The sequence below is a fragment of the Mustela lutreola genome, chromosome 9 (assembly GCF_030435805.1).
Source record: "Mustela lutreola isolate mMusLut2 chromosome 9, mMusLut2.pri, whole genome shotgun sequence".
Taxonomy (NCBI): Eukaryota; Metazoa; Chordata; class Mammalia; order Carnivora; family Mustelidae; genus Mustela; species Mustela lutreola.
The window spans coordinates 94,499,576-94,517,225 of record NC_081298.1 but is presented as its reverse complement, the minus strand read 5'-3'; the positions used below and the strand labels follow the sequence as shown (position 1 = coordinate 94,517,225).

The window sequence follows — 17,650 nt, the reverse complement described above, 5'->3', positions numbered from 1 at the left end:
CCTTCATGCTTTTATTTAAAGTGGTCTTCCTGCTTTAGCGCAAGACCCTGTCCCCAAGATCAACTTACCCTGTTTTTAGATTCTTCTAACTTTAAGATCTTACATTTTTCCTTTAATCTTACTAATGGTACAGTTGTATTTAGGGAGGATTCTGTCTGTAGGAACCTTGAAAATTAGTAACATCATCTACCCATGGTCTCGAAAGTGCCTAATCCTACCCCTTTAGTAAATTTGACTTTGATTTTAGTAGTATGGTCTCTGCTTTTAGAGAGTCTCCAGTCTCATTAAGGTGCCAGTTCCTATGGAGGGAAGTTCATCCTTAGTACAGAACAGTAGGTGAAAGTAAGTGAATGTAATTTGGATTTATTATGGAAGTTACTTTTCCTCATCTGCCTGTTTTGAAAGTTAGAATAGAAGATCTAGTACAAGAATAAAGAACATAATCAAATATGTTTTCTTTAAAAACAAGCAAATAGAAAAACCCCAAATAAAACCTTTCTGCTTTTCTTGCAAGCATCCATCCTTTTGTTGTTTACTACTCATTTGCCTCACGGCTTCTACACGTTGCTATGAAAGTTTGTCTCATCTTTAAATCTCAGATACTATGAGCTCATGTTCGCAACTGTGTTCCCTTTGTTTCAGAGCGTAGTTTTCTTTTGTTCTTCTGTTAAAGATGTTTTTACCTGAAACAGATCGCGTCATTGTGGAAGGAATAGAATAGGGACTGGAAAACATTGGTTTGGGTGGTTAGAAACATGCAACCATTTGAGTTTACCTGAAAATTACTTGTGATCACGACAGTGATTAACCAGCCCACCCTTCCTTCCTTCCTTCCTTCTTTTTCTTCCTAGAAACATACTTGATTCTGACAACTACAGTCCTATACCAGTAACAAGTGAAGACATGTATAAAAAGGTGGTAGGACAGTTCCCATTCCAAGATACAGAGCTGGAAAAGGTAAGAGTACTTTTGCTTTGCCATCCTCCAGAAGTTTTCATTTTATCGGTTTCATTGAAGACATTACCTCCAACTCAATGCATTAGACCTCTAGAACACCTTCAGAGATTTTGGGGATTAAAAGAACAGAAGTCCCTGTTTTGGGAATCAGTAGATGACCTGAGGGTCCTTTCACCTCTGAAGTGTTAGGAGTATTGCTAGGCATGTTCTGGTGTTGTTTATACTTTGAAATACTTGTTTTCATTATAGTTTTAGGACATTTTCTCTCCAAACATGCAGTAAAAATTGTCCCATGCTATGTAATTCCATGCTATGTAAAACCAAAAAATTGGTTTTGACAGTGTATTGAGTCATATATGTACTACCACAATAATGATATCGAAACAGTTCCGTCATCCCCAAAAGTTCCCTCATGCTGCTCCTTTTCATCAGTTCCTCCCAACCCTAACCCCCAGTTTTTGGTCACTGATCTGGTAGCTATCCATCTACTTTTGATTTTTCAAGAATGCCATATAAACAGAATCATCCAGTAGATAATGTTTTGAGGCTGGCTTCTTTCACTCAGAGTGATGCTTTTGAGATTCGTCTAAGTTGGTGTATGTAGCAATAATTCATTCCTTTTTATTGTTGAATACTTAGCACAGCTTTTTTTTTTTTTTAAGCCCTTCATGTGTTGAAAGACATTTGAATTATTATTTAAGCTTATATCTTATTCTTTTCAGAATCAGGAAACTTTGGAAACACTTTCTTTAATTTGAGGTTGTTAAATAGACAGTTTGCAACGTGGAGGAAAATTCCTTTTGTATTTTAATTGACTTATAAGTATCGTCAGCGTATGTTAGTTTGTGACTTGCTTTCATTAATTCTTGCATTTACAGCAACCATTTCCAAAAAAGTTTCCTTTCTCTGAATTTGTGCCAAAAGTTTACAACCAAATTAAAGAATTTATTTATGCCTGCCTGAAGTTTTCGGAAGATCTTCACCTAAGGTATGCTTTGAAACAATGGAAATGTAACAGATGTTGAAATTGTGACTCTTAGGCACATGAATATTCTGAAAACCTTTGCATAACCCCTTCAGCTCTGATTTTGAAAGTATTAATATTAGCCATTCACAGCATGGCACCTGCTATATTATAAAATCATGGTAAAAGGGGAAGTTGGAAAGTTCCAACAAATTTGCAAGTTGGAAACTTGCGAATAAATTGTTTTTGTTTGTATTACTTAGCTTATTCTCTATTTTTGTTGTAAATTTGCATTTTAACACTTTTTTATTAGTAAGAATTGACTAGAAGACAGTATATTGATTTTTGCTTTCTGTTTAATGAAATTTTAAGACTACTAGGGGTGTAGAAAGTATAATCTTTTGAAAATATCCTTCTTTCCAAATATTCTCTGGGCTTGTTGAAGGTATCCTCATCTCCTTTAAGTTAAATTATCTGACTAATGTGTACCGAACCTATTTCTGTACCAGATACATCCTTCTTACTGGGAATGCAGAAGTAAAAGACACAGTTCTTTAGCCTCAGATATTGTCAGTATGAACTGAGGGTTTTAAGCATGAAAATATACCATGGTGAGTGTTGCAATATGGAGAAATGACTTGCAAAACACCTAGAAGACTACTTAGCTCATCTTAAAGAATTTGAAGAGGCATAGTCATTATGATAATCTTTGTGAATAATAATCTTTTAGATTGTCTTTTTTAAAAGATTATTGTCTTTTCTAGAAGAACTCCCTTCTCTTGGTGAATGATACCACCATTCACCCAAGCCAGAAATCTAAGAATCATTTCAACTCCTTATTTTCTATTAACTATTTTTATTAAAAACAAAGTTTCAAGCATTGGTCTACATTTTTGTAAACAAATTACACATATATTAAAAACATCTGTAAAACTGAAAATAGTACTAATCCCTGAGGTGCTGGAAAGTATACTCCATTTTTCAGAGGAAGAAAGTGAGCAGAGAGAGGTTTAGTAACTTTATCAAGGTCACACAAGAATAAGTGTTTAAGCCAGGATTCAAATCTGGTCAGGCATCACCTTCAACAAAAAGAATACTGCCGAGTTTACAGTTCTTACCCCTTGGCTTTACTGTATTAGTATTTTACATACATTGTCTCAGCTGTCACAGTGTTAAGTGTTAATTGTCCCCATTTAATAAATGAAGGCAGTGCTCATTTGTAAATTAGTCTCTCTAACCCTAATTGGTGACAAAATTGATTGTTGCATGTTTTTTTATTTGTAGCTCTTTTTTTTTTTTTTTTTTAAGTTCTCTCTTCCCAGTGTTGCTGCTTTCATTCACATTGTAGTTATAATTGACTTGGGCGACTTAAATAATCTCCTAATTGTTCTGAAATGTCTAACTTTGCTTTCCCAACCATCTGCCCTTTCTCCTCATTCTGTTCTGTATGTTCCCTAGAGTAATTCTTCTAAAATCAAACCTTATGATTTAGCTTTACTCTGCTCACCTTTCCAAGGATTCCTGGTGGTCTACTGCATAAAGTTCGAACTTGAGCCTGACGCAGTTCCTTATCTGCCTGCCTCCTCCCCTGCTCCTTGACCTAGTCCTTCATATACCTTTCCAGGTTCATATCCTAGGCAATTTCTGTGTCACTCCGTGCTTCAGTCCTACCAACTTATTTGCTGTTTTCTGATCCTAATGTGCTATTTTATACTTGGCTCTACTCATGAAATTACCTTTTCCTCATTAGTGCTCCTAACAAGCTTCCACCCATCCTTCCAGGTTCACCTTCTGCCTTTACTGAATGAAACCTTTCTGACCACTTCCATCCCTAATGGACTTGATCTCCTGACTCCTTTGTGCTCTTTCTGTACCTTGTGAATACTGTTATCAAAACTCCTCTTAGATTTTATTACTCTACTTGTGTCTTTGGGTTTCTGTATGTACTAGACTGTTGGTTTATTTCTTTGCTGGTTTATTCACCTTACATTATAAGTAAACTGTTATTTATCAGGCTGTGCTTGGTAGTGAGGACATTAAGATGCTGAAAATATGGTCCTTTCTTCAAGGAGTGTATAATCTTGCTGAGGGACTGAGCGGTTGGATAGTTGTGCTATGATGGAGAGACATAGCAGCAACAAAGGAGCCAAAAATTGAGATGGATTAAGGATGTTAGAAAAGACCTCTTGAAGAGCAGAAGCATTTAATGTTTTGTTCGGCATAACATCCCCTGCACCAGCTCAGTAAATTAAAGAAAAAAAAAAGAAAGAAAAAAAGAAAGGAAAAAAAAGAATGAGTGAATGGAATGTATGGCATGCCAAGCAACTCCGAAAGTAAACATAATTGGAAATAGTTTGAGTCACTTGTTTGATAATCATTCTTACTGAGTAAAAAATGAAGCATAGGGTTTGTGTAGTTAATTTGTTCTGTTCTTTGAAAATGAGGTTGTTTTCATGGAAATGGTTGCATGGAAATGAGATTATCTTTGGAAGTTATAAACCAAAACGTTTTTTTAACCCCTTGAGGCCCACCTTCACCACCACAACCAAAAGACTTAACAACCGAGAATGGTCTCTAGGGTACTGTTACGTATGTTATGTATAGAAAATATTACAAGTTCATTGCATAGTGACCCTTTCTATGTTGGAGGAAAGGTAATATGGTAAAGGGATAGTGTGAGTAAATTGTTCAGAAGTCTTTTTCTTGCTTGAATATCTTGAGCTTTAGACTGAAAACCACCTTTGTTTTGTTTAAAATTAACAAAAATAGTCAATTTGGGAAGATTTTACAGCTGCCTTTAGTCTTTGGTTTACTTACCTTATTTTCTAGGCTACCTTTGCCTTATAACCTGCAGTGATGGAGACCTCTTTGACAATCATGGGGGGGGGGAGATTATAATTTGGGATATGAGAATCATATGTATAAAAACAATTAGTTCTCTTAAACATAAGACTCCTAAAATGGGAAAACCTACAGTATTGAGGTTTTTTTTTTTAAAGATTTTATTTATTTGACACAGAGAGAGAAAGAGAGCACACAAGTAGGCAGAGAGAGAGAGGGGAGGAAGCAGGCTCCCTGTGGAGCAGAGAGCCCAACGTGGGGCTCGATCCCAGGACCCTGGGATCATGACCTGAACCGAAGGCAGAGGCTTTAACCCACTGAGCCAGCCAGGCACCCCTGGTATTGAGATTTTTATGAAACTTGGAAGGTAGTTATTCTCATAAATGAAACTCCTATTTTTTTTCCTGTAAAAATTTCCCCCTTTACATTGAATAGAAGATGCTGAATAGCATTAGAAATGTTGAAAATATATATATATGAATTCTGAGGACACAAAACTCTTTCTGTTTGAAAGAAAATTCTTTTTAAAGATAGCAAATAAATGGAATGGCTTTGGTAAAATAATGTTCTAGCACTTGCACCTGACTTAAAAAATAAGAATACACACACACACACACACACACACACACACACACACACACATATATATATATATATATAGTTTTTTAAGTTATTAAATTGGATTTCTGTAAAGAATTTAGGAGACAGAATAGTTCAAAGAAGAAAAATTTTAAAGACTCAAAATTTTAACAGATAGTGATGACTACTCTTTACATCTGGGAAATCTTTTTTTTTTTTTTTTTAGTTTTTCTTCCATGTGAATACATGTACATGCATAAGACTTCTTTTTTTAAAAGCAAATTACTATGAGATATTTCTGCTTCTATTTATAATATAGAAAGCCGGAAAGAGTATTGTTTCCTCCCTAACAATGAAAAAAACACAAAACAAAACAGATAAATTACAAAATGAAAAATTTTCTGGAACCCTTGAGAGAGCTGAAAGAATTTAGAAAAGAGAAGATGCTACATGCAGGTATAGTGAGAAGTGTTACGTCAGACTTCTCAAAAACTATGCAAGCCTGAGACGATGGAGTGCCAGGCTTCAAGGACTCAGAAGAACAAATCAATGAGAATTCTATAGATAGTGAAATAACTTTCAGAAACAAAGTAAAATTTTTTAGCTGAATGGAAGCTGATAATTCATTTCCAACAGACCTGTAGCTTTATGCACACATGATACAAAAGGAAATTCTTACATGGAAGAAACATATGTGATCTTCCCTTCTTTCCTTCCCTTCCAGCTACTTCTTGCTATGTATGTATCCGTGTGTGTGTGTGTGTGTGGGTGTGTGTGTGTGTGTATAGTATCAGAAGCCCTATTTATATTAATTTTGATTAGTTAGTTGAGATATTGTCTTTTCTCCCTGTATAATTATCATTTTGTTTTTGTAATAAGTAATGTTTGTGTTTATGTTGAAATACTTTGTGTTCTGTTACTTATCAAATGTTCTTCACCTCCCTCCCACTTACAGTATCCATAATGATTCTTGCCTGAATCAGTTTGTCACTCAGAAAATTACTGGCTTATGGTTTTTAATTAATCTATGGTTTCTTAATTCCATGTGTATTACTTGGCATTCTCTTTTAAGGATTCCTCCATCTGCTTCCCTGCTACTTATTTTCTCTCTATCTCTCTGTTTATTATCTACCTACCTTCAGGTGAGACTCACGGATTCTTATTTAATTCACTTGGTTCACTCCTTTACTGTATTTGTTTTGATGCCCAGACTGTCCAGACTTAGGGCACACAAGCCATTTGATACTAGCTCCTGTGCCTTGTTGATATATTCTTGTCACATTTTGGGACATTACTTAACCATGGTATCATTGATTTATGCAAGGAGCCCACTTTCTTTTGAGTGTTGAGTACTGAGTGCTATCTTGAACATAAGATTTGGGCATGTGTCTTTATTTTAAAATGTGTCATTTTGAATGAACAAATAGTTGTATACTGTTTTTTTTTTTTAAGATTTTTCATATATATATTTGAGAGAGAGAGATCAAGAGAGCTCAAGCACAGGGGACGGGGCCAAGGGAGAGGGAAGCAGGCTCCATGGGGCTTGATCCCAGGACCGTGAAATCATGACCTGAACTGAAGGCAGGTGCTTAATCGACTGAGTCACCCAGGTGCCCCTACGTATTGTTTTTTCATGCAGTCTGCCTAGTTGGAGTGTTTATTCCATTACCTGAATGAATTTAGTGATATGGTTGGACTTAAGTGTGCCGTCTTATTTTTGTTTTTCTATTTGTCTTTGTTTTTCTATTTTCCTCATTTTTTCCTGTTTCTTGTCCTTCTTGATTAGGTTATGTTAGTATTATGATTTATTTTCCCTATTGGCTTTACTTGAGTATGACCTTTCGGTTTTTTAAGTTTCTTGTTCTTGTGGTGGCTCTGGGGATTACAGTGTACATTGTTAATTTATCATAGTTTACCCTGAATAATATTATATCATTTTGCATGTAATTTAAGGCTCTTCAACAGTATAGAGTAATTTATCTTCTTACTCCTTTTTTTCTTAACACTTTATAAAAAGATTTTACTTACTTATTTGACAGAGAGATAGAGCCAGAGAGCACAAGTAGGGGGAATGGCCGAGGAAGAGGGAGAAGCAGGCTCCCTGAACCTCATGCCCCTCGGATCATGACCTGAGCCAAAGGCAGACACTTGACCTACTGAGCTATCCTGGCACCTCTTTTCTGTCCTTTTTTTTTTATGTTGTTGGTATATCTTACACATATATACCTCTTTTTAATTCTAAAATATGTTACTGTGTTTGCTTTGAACATTTAATTGTATTTTAAACTTCAAGAAAAAAATTTTTATTTTTGCCCACCACACATATACCATTTTGAGGCGTTCTTATTATTTCCTCCATATCTACGTTATCCTTTGGTATCATCTTCCTTCAGCATGAAAAACTTCTTTTAGCATTTCCTTTAGTATCTGCTGGTGTTGGATTTTCTTAGCTTTAAAAAATATTTCTAGGGACACCTGGGTGGCTCATTGGGTTAAGCCTCTGCCTTTTGCTCAGGTCATGATCTCAGGGTCCTGGGATCCAGTCTCGCATTGAGCTCTGTGCTCAGCGGGGAGCCTGCTTCCCCCTCTCTCTCTGCCTGCCTCTCTGCCTGCTTGTGATCTCTCTCAAAAAAAAAGAAAAAAAATATAAAATAACTAATTTTTTAAAAATTTTAAATTTTTTTTAGAGAGAGAGGGGGAGCAGGGGAGGAATAGAGGGAGAGGGAGAGAGACAATCTTAAGCAGACTCCATGCCCAGCATGGAGCCTGACACAGGGCTCAATCCTAGGACCCTGGGATCACAATCTAAGGCAAAATCAAGAGTTGGACCCTTAACCGACTGAGCCACCCAGGGGCCCCTCGAAAATACTTTAAAATAACTAAAAAATTATTCTGAAAGTATTTTTATCATCTCTATTTTCAAAAATATATTTTCTAAGGCATAGAATAAGTTGCTAGTTCTCCCTTTCCCCACACTTTAAAGATTGCATTCCACTGCTTCCATTGTTTTCTGAAGAGAAATAAGCCATTATTCCTATTGTTGTTCCTCTGAATGTATTGCCTTTTTTCCCTTTTTTCCTAAAATCTTTTGTTTTTAAGATTTCTTTTTGTCTTTGGACTTCATAATTTGACTGTGATGATCTTATTGTTTTATTTATATTCATTTTGTGTGGGATGTACTAAACCTCATGGATCTGTGGGTTGAAGTATTGTATCATGTTTGGAGATGATTTTGCCTATATTTCTTTAAACATGTCGTCTTCTTCTTTCTCATTCTTTTTTTCTTCTTTTGCAACTCCTAGCTGCTTGATGGATCATTCAGATTTCATCATTACTTGAGTGAACTGAATATCTCAGTTTTAATTAGCTTCAAATTACTTCTGATTTCAAATGCTATTGCAGAAGTCTCTTTGTGCATAAGACCAGCTCTGAAATTCCAGAGCTTTCATCCAGGAGCTTATCTCTGATCTTAACGAGATTTGAACTGGGATGGGTTTCAGCTTTCCTTTTTTTCTCTCTTTTGGATTGCATTTCTGTAGCCCTGAATCCAAAACCCCTTGCAAAATTTGCAAGATCTCTCTCTGATTTCTCACACTGCCCTCACCAAGGAGAACTCTTGTAGGGAAGAATTGTTGGGTCAGTTACTTTATTTTTGTTTTGTGGCTCTCCCGGATTCCAAACTGTAATAGTAGCCCACACTGTGAAAGGTTTGGCTGATTTCTCCTCATCTCAGCAAAGCCTTTCAGCCTCTGACTGTTTCAGTCCTTTATCCTTTATCCATCTGTGCCCAGATTAAGCAAATGGCCTCATGTATGAAACTGACTGCTACCCTTCGCTCACCATTCAAAGATGTGTCCTGGTGTGGTATACAGTTTTGTTCTGTTGTACGTGTGTGTGTGTGTTTATGTTAATTACACTGTGTTGACATTGAAGGAAAATACAGCTTTTAAGATTAGACCTAACATTTTTGTTGTTATGGAGGTCATAGTGGTTTTTCTTGATCTTCTGCATCATATCCAAATGTGGAACTTCTGCTGGATCTTAAATCATAGTAGAGATACATAATCAGTATAGGATGTGATGAGAACAATTAATATCAGGAGCACCAGATTATTTTAGACACCTGTGTTAATCACTTTTATAGCAACCTATACTTATTTGTAGCTCATATTACAATTGACCTGATATAATTATGAATTTAAAATATATGAAGGCAGGAACCATAGCTATTTTGTTCATTCGCCATTTTGATCTCATTATTCCACAACACAATGCACAGCACCTCGTATATTTGTGGATGAAGCATTTGAGTTCAGTAATAATTTTGGAAAGGTCAGCAGTGGGCTAGAGGGTATTGGTCAGTTAAATGTATCTTTGCATGGACCCTGTAAAAATATTTTGATGTATCATTTTTTTTTATTATGTCCTTGCATTCTGTAGTCTTGTTTCTTTTTAGTATTTTTCTGTTTTTCATAGAGCATGATAATGTGGATTGCCTATATATTTAGAATTGTAAGACTTTAAATCTGATTCTACTAAGCCTCTTACTTTCTTCTCTAGAAAGAGAAACTGATGAGATAAATTTTGTGACCACTGTCCACAAGTAATAAATTTATAAAGAACTCACAAATCTCTATTTATAGTTATCTCTTGATGTTTATAATCTAGTATTTCTACAATAGTAACCTTATCATTGAGGGAATACTTGTCTTCAAAGGACATCTTTTATAGAAAGCCACCTTTGTGATGCTTTCAGGGGCTCATGAAGACTGTATAGGTCCAGAATTCACGCTATTGGTTACAAGACTATTGTCTTTTTTAAAACTTTGTATATAAAGATGGCTGTTGAATCATTTTCTTTATGTTTAGTTTCCTTTTTTTGCATAGAAAATGTCATTTTGGGGCACCTGGCTGGCTCAGTTGGTAGACTATTCAACTCCCAATCTTGGGGTTGTGAATTCTACCCCCATACTGGGGATAGAGTTTACTTAAAACAACACCACCACCATATGATAAGGGCTTAATAATGTCCAGTCTTGGGGTTGTGAATTCTACCCCCATACTGGGGATAGAGTTTACTTAAAACAACAACACCACCATATGATAAGGGCTTAATAATGTCCATTGGATTAAAAATTAGTGAATAAGTTAAAGATTTATCATTTGGGGGATATTCAGGATTATAAGACATTTATGCTGAATTAAACTACTGGTCTGAAACAGTTATATTGGAATCAGAGCAAAATAGACCTTATATGAAAGATGACAGTAAAGGAGCAGAGATATCTTTTCTTATGGGCCTTTACCAGCTAATGTACAGGAAGCCAATAGGGAGTCCATGTTGGAAAATTCTAAATATTAACAATATATGAAGGAACTTGGAAGTATAGGAGAAAGGAATCATGCAGGGGAATTCCTCATCTACCCTGGAGACACTATAGCATAGTGTTTAAATGCTGTGGGCTTTAGAGCTAGATGGCCTGTGTTAAAATCCTTTTTGTGCTGTGTGCCTATTGTGTTTCCTTGAATAAGCTGCTTAACTTCTCTGTGCCTTCATTTCCTCCTCTGTACACTAGAAATAATAATAAAACTATTTAGTATCATTGGTCTGAAGTTTAAGTGAATTTTCATATATTAAAATACTTGGAATCTAATTTCTGGCACAAGGTAAATGTTATTTGCTGCTGCCATTATTATCATTGTTGTTATTGTTGTTGTTGTTATTATTATTATCAGAAGTAACACTGGCACCTTGTTTGTTTGCAAACTAATCTGCTACCTGGGATGACTGACTCTTGAGAATTCTTTTTCAGCTCCACTGAAGTCGATGACATGATTCGCAAATCTACAAACCTGTTGCTAACCAGGACTCTGAGCAACTCCCTGCAGAATGTCATTAAAAGGAAGAATATTGGACTTACTGAGGTAAAGCTGCTCTTAATGGAGGCAGCCAAGGCAATGTGTGAACAGATGTCTAAGCTTTGGGGCCCGTTTGTGAGTTAATTATAACTTTCTATATGGTCCATCACGTTTTTCCTAATGGATTCCTAATGGTGAAAGTGCAAAACAGATAATTTGTTTCTCTCTTTGGTCACTTTGGAGAAATCTATTACATATTTGAAAAGTCACTTTCTCTCTCTCTCATTATTTTCACCAGCTTAACTGGTTTTCCTTTCCAATGTTGTTGTGTTAAATTGATATTATTTGTCATCAATTACATAAAAACAGAATTGTTGGTGGGAGAATATAGTCACCATCAAGTTCCTATCTAAATGAGTGGCAGTTCTGAAACAACATGCAACATGAAATCGCATTCTCTCTGCATAAGTCACCGATGCCAAGGATGTTGGCGCTTCTAGTCCAGGGTTAGTGTTAGACTCAGCTTTTGTTTTTGAGATACCTCATGTATATGGATGGTAAATTACTCTTTATCAGCATCTAAGTCTAGGGATTTGGGATTGCGGAAATGTGAGAGAAAGGCAATCGTCACATTTCTGTGGAAGCTTACAGAATCTCACAAAACGAGGAGGGATATTACATACACGTTGAGAACAGTATCTTGGCAAACTGAAGATTTGGCACTTTGGCATATAGTCCTAAAATTTAGAAAGATGTGAAGTTTCCTTTCTCTTGGAAACCCAGGATTGCATGGGAGCGTCAACCTGCCATTTTATGGAAATTATAGTGCCAACAGTGAGAGCTTCGAGGAATTTTTTTCACAGGGAAAGGGAAAGGCTGTTGGCCATCTGTTTTACTTGTAGAGGTGGTGTAATTTGAAAGTCAGTTGCTCTAGAAAAAATTGACATTTTCAGATATACACTGTCAAAGATAATGGTGGAAGTAGGCAAATGGTTAATGATGCTGAGTCATGGGTAAAGACAGCTGGAAGCCAGGTGAACATTTCCTTCTGATTTTGGACTGCTTGTTCCTTTCCCTGTGTTAAGATTTTAAAATATTATAATGTGGAACTTGGGCACTGTTTGAGTTCCACTTAGAACAAACTTTTTTACAATTGAAAGTTACATTTGAAGGACAGTTGTTGGTATAGAAATATTAGGTATTATTTTTATGTGTCTGAGAATAGGTTAATTTATTTTCATCATCACGAAGGCTAAGAAAAAAGGAGAGTGGAGTGAAGTGGAGTGAAAAGTCAGAGGCCCTCCTATATTTGTTATATTATACTGTTCTCCTTTTATGAGTCCCAAGTAGGACAGGAAACTTGTTATTTTTTTGTCAGCTGTCTCTGTATTACAACTCTCGATATAACTTTTCTGATGCCATTTGATTTAGCAGTGTCCTTAAACATTTTAAACAAGTAGCATAGCAGGAACATGGTGTGATAGAAACAGCTTTGGCCTTAGAAGGGTCTTGAGTTTAGCTGTGGCTGTGTCATTGATTTACTGTGACATCTTTTTTTTTTTTTTTTTAAGATTTTTATTTATTTATTTGAGAGAGAAAGAGAGCACAAGCAGGGAGAGGGGCAGAGGGAGAAGGAGAAGCAGACTCCCTGTTGAGCAGGGAGCCCGACATGGGGCTCGATCTCAGGACCCTGGGATCATGATCTGAACTGAAGTCAGACGTCTAACTGACTGAAACACCCAGGCGCCCCTTACCGTGTCATCTTAAGAGAAAGACCCAACTTCTCAGTTCTTCAGTTTTCCTGACTCCATTGACCTTTAGGGTAATGCACAGATCAGGTCAGGATAGGAAGACTCAGTAGTTCTTTTTTTTTTTTTAAGATTTTATTTATCTATCTGACAGAGAGAGACCACAAGTAGGCAGAGAGGCAGGTAGAGAGAGAAGGGAAAGCAGGCTTCCTGCTGAGCAGAGAGCCCGATGTGGGCCTCCATCCCTGAGATCATGACCTGAGCTGAAGGCAGAGCCTTAATCCAGTGAGCCACCCAGGCGCCCCTGTACCATTTCAGCAAAGGTATTCTTCCTAAGTCATTGGCTCTTTCTAGGCAATAATGCATTTTTGTTATCAACATCTTTGTACATCTGCACACATTTATTTATTTTGGCTATTACTATGGTGTATACATGTATAGATAAATACAGACCCAGTAATTTTTATTACCATCCAGTGTATCTTTGAATAACTATGTTACTCCCCTTTGGGCAAAGAAGACATTATATCCTCATTTACAGGAAACTCAAGTGAGTTCCCATCTAAAATCATCATCATGCTAGGTAACACTTGTGGAACAGTTTGTACTCTGCAAAGCCCATCACAGATACCATCTCATTTGGAACAGTCACATTTGGAACTAGCTGGGCATGTGTTCTTATTCCCATTTTATGGAAAGCATAATTAAAGTTTAGGGAGATTGCCCACGGTTATGTCATTAACAAAATGATAAAAATGAGACCTATGTCTGGGTTGTTTTTTCCCAGACTTAATTCACTTCTACTGTAATGTACTGCCTTTCATATCGATTTAATTATTTCATCGTAACAAAGGGATTTTTATAAGAAGTCCATAGTAATACGGAAATTGTTCTAGTTAGAGATGATTTTGTGTCAGCGAGCACATCACCATTCCAACAAGAGTTGTATTACAAGCAGACAAAACTCACCGAGTCCTACTTCAGATTGTTGGACAATCTTTAGGACTTGAAAGTTCCCATAAACTCATGTCTCTCTGTCGACCTGTCTTGTTTGAATTTACATAGTATCTCATGTCCTCTTTTCTTCCTGTCCATGCACTCTATCCTTTCGGCTTTTTCTCTCTGTACTCTAGCTTTCTTGCTTTCCTCATTGCTTCTTTGCTTCCCCATGTTAAGCCAAGACAACAACATTTCCTTTGAGTTCTTGCTTGCTGTAGTTTAAATGATTTGCACTGCAGACCTTATGTGCCTATCCCCATTCAGTCAGCACAGGGTTAGTTGTTTTTCTTAGGCTGCTGCTTCTAGCTCTGTGGGAAGAAGGGCAGCTGAGCTGTGGTTAAGAACATGTGTTCTAGGGCCGCCTCGGTGGCTCAGTCGTTAAGCGTCTGCCTTTGGTTCCAGGGTCCTGGGATCGAACCCCACATTGGGCTCTCTACTTGGCAGGAAGCCTGCTTCTCCCTCTCCCACTCCCCCTGCTTGTGCTCTCTCTCTCTGTCAAATAAATAATAAAATCTTAAAATAAAAATAAAAAAAAAGAACATGTGTTCTAAAGCAGAGTACCTGGGTTCCAATTCTGCCTGGGTTCTCTTCCCTTTAAAAATGTGTGCTGAGGAAATGGCTTGGCTTTATGTGTAGAATGGGGACAATAAGAGCATGTGTTTCAGAGGGTTGTTGTGAAGATTGAATGAACATACGAAGTGCTTAGAACAGTACCTATACTGAAGGCATATCACCTGGTATTGTTAAAAAAGAGGTCTGGGCAGGTAAACAGTGATTGCCAGATTTAGTGCAGAGATGGTTTTTCAACTAAGAGATGTTAGAAGATTAGAGCAAGACAACCCGTTAAGATAAATAACTTGCTTGTTAACTTTATAGTATTGAGTACCTACTGTGTAACAGGCACCAATCTAAACCTTATAGATAAGTAAGGACAGCAACAAAAGGGGTCCTCGCTTACATTCTAGTGGCAGAAAACACAACAGATATTAAGCAAAATAAATAGTAAATCATCTAATATGATAGAGGGAGGTGAATGCTTCATTGAAGTTAAGGGAATCAGGGGTCTGGTGGAGGTCCAAGGTTGGTCTTAATAAAAAGATGGTGAGTTATCATTAAAGGGCAAAAAACATTCTTGGCAAAGGTTAGAGCAAAGGTATGAAGGTATGAAGTTATTGGTCAGCTCAGAGGATAATAAGGAAGCTAGGGTAAAGCTAGAGTGGAGTGAGAAGGGGGAAGACAAGCAGGAAATTAGATCACAGAGGTGCTAGGGGTCTGTGGTGGGCCCGTGTGAAGTGTTAGGCTTTCATTTTGAGTGGAGTGGAAAGCTATTGCAGGAATTTGATGAGTGATGCAATATGACATATTTCAAAGGAATAGCAAGGACTGTGGTTTTGAGAATAAGCTGTAGGGTATAAACAGGGAGACCAGTTAGGAAGCTACGACACTAATGATTTGACGGCAGCGTGGGTGGTAGCCATGGAGGTGGTGACAGGTGATCGGATTTGGAGTGTAGAGTCAGCATGCTTTCCTTAGGGCTGGATGTGAAGGGAGAGAGAAAGCAAGGAGTGGAAGGTAACTCCAAGATGTTTTTGATTCGAGCAGCTAGAAGGTTGTACATACCATGCACCGTGATGGCAAAATCTTTGGGTAGGGCTAGATTTAGGATTGAAGATTGGAAATTTGGTTTTGTACATATTTAATTTGTAATGTTTATTCACATATATCTTGCAATATTGAGTAAGCAGTTATATATGAGTTTGGAGTTTGAATGAGAGGTTTGTCCTGGAGATAAAAATTGGGGGAATACAAATAATATTTATAACCACCTGATCAGGTAATATTACTAAGGGAATTTGTAAAGATGGAGAAGGAAGATGAAGGACTGAATTCTTGGGCACTCCATTTAAGGAGTCAGGAGAAAAGAGGAACTCACAAAGGAAATTGGGAACGACCCACCAAAGAAGGAAAAAAAAATGAACAAACCAAGAACAATAACAGGAGTATGGTATCTCAGAAGTCAAGTGAAAAAAGTAGGTCAAGAAGGAGGGAGTGGTTAGCTTGACAAATACTGATGATTGAAGAGGAAGGTGAAGAATTACTATGGGACTTAGCAACTTGGAGTAAGTTGGTGACCTCAATAAGACCATTTTTAAGAGAATGATGCTAGGAGGCTCCTGATGGAGTAGGTTTAAAAGAGAGTGGTCCCGTACAGAAGAATTTCAAATAATTGATGTTGATTGTACCCTCTCAAGGAGCTGGAGCTTAGCTCCCACCCCTTGTATGTAGCTTGTGCTTATGACTTGCATCTACAAAGTAGGGTATGTAAAGAGGGAACAAGTTACTCTACAGTGAAGAAACCTTCCAGACACTACCTTGGCCAGGTGATCAAGGTTAACATAAATTGGTAAGTGATACTGATCGCCTGCACCTTTGATGTGATGTGATGAGAAGGCAGTTGTGATCTCCCAAAATACACTCTAACCATGATAAAAAATTTAAACAAACCCAAACTGAAGGACATTCTACAAAATACCTCATCAGTACTCCTTAAAACTGTTAGGATCATCAAAAACAAGGAAAATCTAAGAAACCATCCCAGACCAGAGGAGGCTAAGGAGACATGACAACCAAATGTAATGTGGTATCTTAGACTGGATTCTGAAAGTGGTAAAGAACGGTAGGAAGAAACTAGTAATACTAAATAAAGTGTATTGATCTGTTAGTAGTGATACACCAATATTGGTCCCTTAGTTGTGGGAAAGGTACCATAGTAATATGAGATGGTAAGAATAGGGGGAACTGGGTGTGGCATATTTGGGATCTCTTTGCAACTATTTTGTAATATAAAACCATTTTAAAATAAAATGTTGACTTAAACAATTTGAAGAATGGGAAGAGTGGAATTGGAGCCAACAAGCAGAGGACAACTATTTTAGGGAGTTTTGTTACAAATGTAAGCAAGGAAATGAGGAGGTAGTTGGCAAGGGAAGTGGGTTAAGCACAAGTTTTTTATTTTGTTTATTTTGGTTTTTTATTTTTATTTTTTAATGGATTTTATTCATTTATTAGAGAGAGAGAGAGAGACTGAGAGAGAGAGAGAGCACGAAAGGGGAAAGTTCAGAAGGAGAAGCAGACACCCTGCTGAGCAGGGAACCTGATGTGGGACTTGATCCCAGGACTCCAGGATCATGTTCTGCGCCCAGGGCAGTAGCTTAACCCACTGAGCCACCCTGGTGCCCTGTTTTGTTTCTTAATAGGAGAAGTAACAGTATGTTATTTCTGATGAGAATGATGCAATAGAAAGCAAAAAGTTGGTGATAGAGGAGAAAGAGGGAAATCTTTGGAGTAATGTCCTGGAGGAGGAGAGCGACTTTAGAATCTGATGCACAAGCAGAGGGATTGGCTGTAGGTGGTGTCAAGTTCATCTCTGAGAACAGCCGAGACTCAGAGTATGTGGATGCAGATGGTGGTGGCTGGGCATATTTTATGGTGGCAGCCTCCAAACACTCTATTTTCTCAGTGAAAGATCTTCAGCTAAAAGTAGAGATCCAGAGCAGGTGTTGGGGTTGAAGCAGAGAGAAAGTATATCTGGGGGTATGGAAAAGAGATTTGGTCGGCACTCGATAATGTGGTGATTTTGTAGCCTTAAGTGTCCACTTTGGCTAGTGGATAGGAGTTAAAGTGAGACTAGTCAGAATGGTTG

At 37.3% G+C, this 17,650-nt stretch overlaps 1 protein-coding gene across 3 annotated transcripts in view; it reads left to right on the top strand.

Annotated features, from left to right (window-relative positions):
* EXOC6B (exocyst complex component 6B) overlaps positions 1 to 17,650 on the top strand; it is a 620,807-nt gene that overhangs the window by 327,456 nt on the left and 275,701 nt on the right. For all 3 annotated transcript variants that reach the window (XM_059188040.1, XM_059188039.1, XM_059188041.1), the window contains 3 exons: positions 852 to 957; positions 1,836 to 1,945; positions 11,155 to 11,266. In XM_059188040.1, coding sequence (XP_059044023.1) covers positions 852 to 957; positions 1,836 to 1,945; positions 11,155 to 11,266 — 328 coding nt within the window. The remainder of the gene's footprint in view (positions 1 to 851; positions 958 to 1,835; positions 1,946 to 11,154; positions 11,267 to 17,650) is intronic.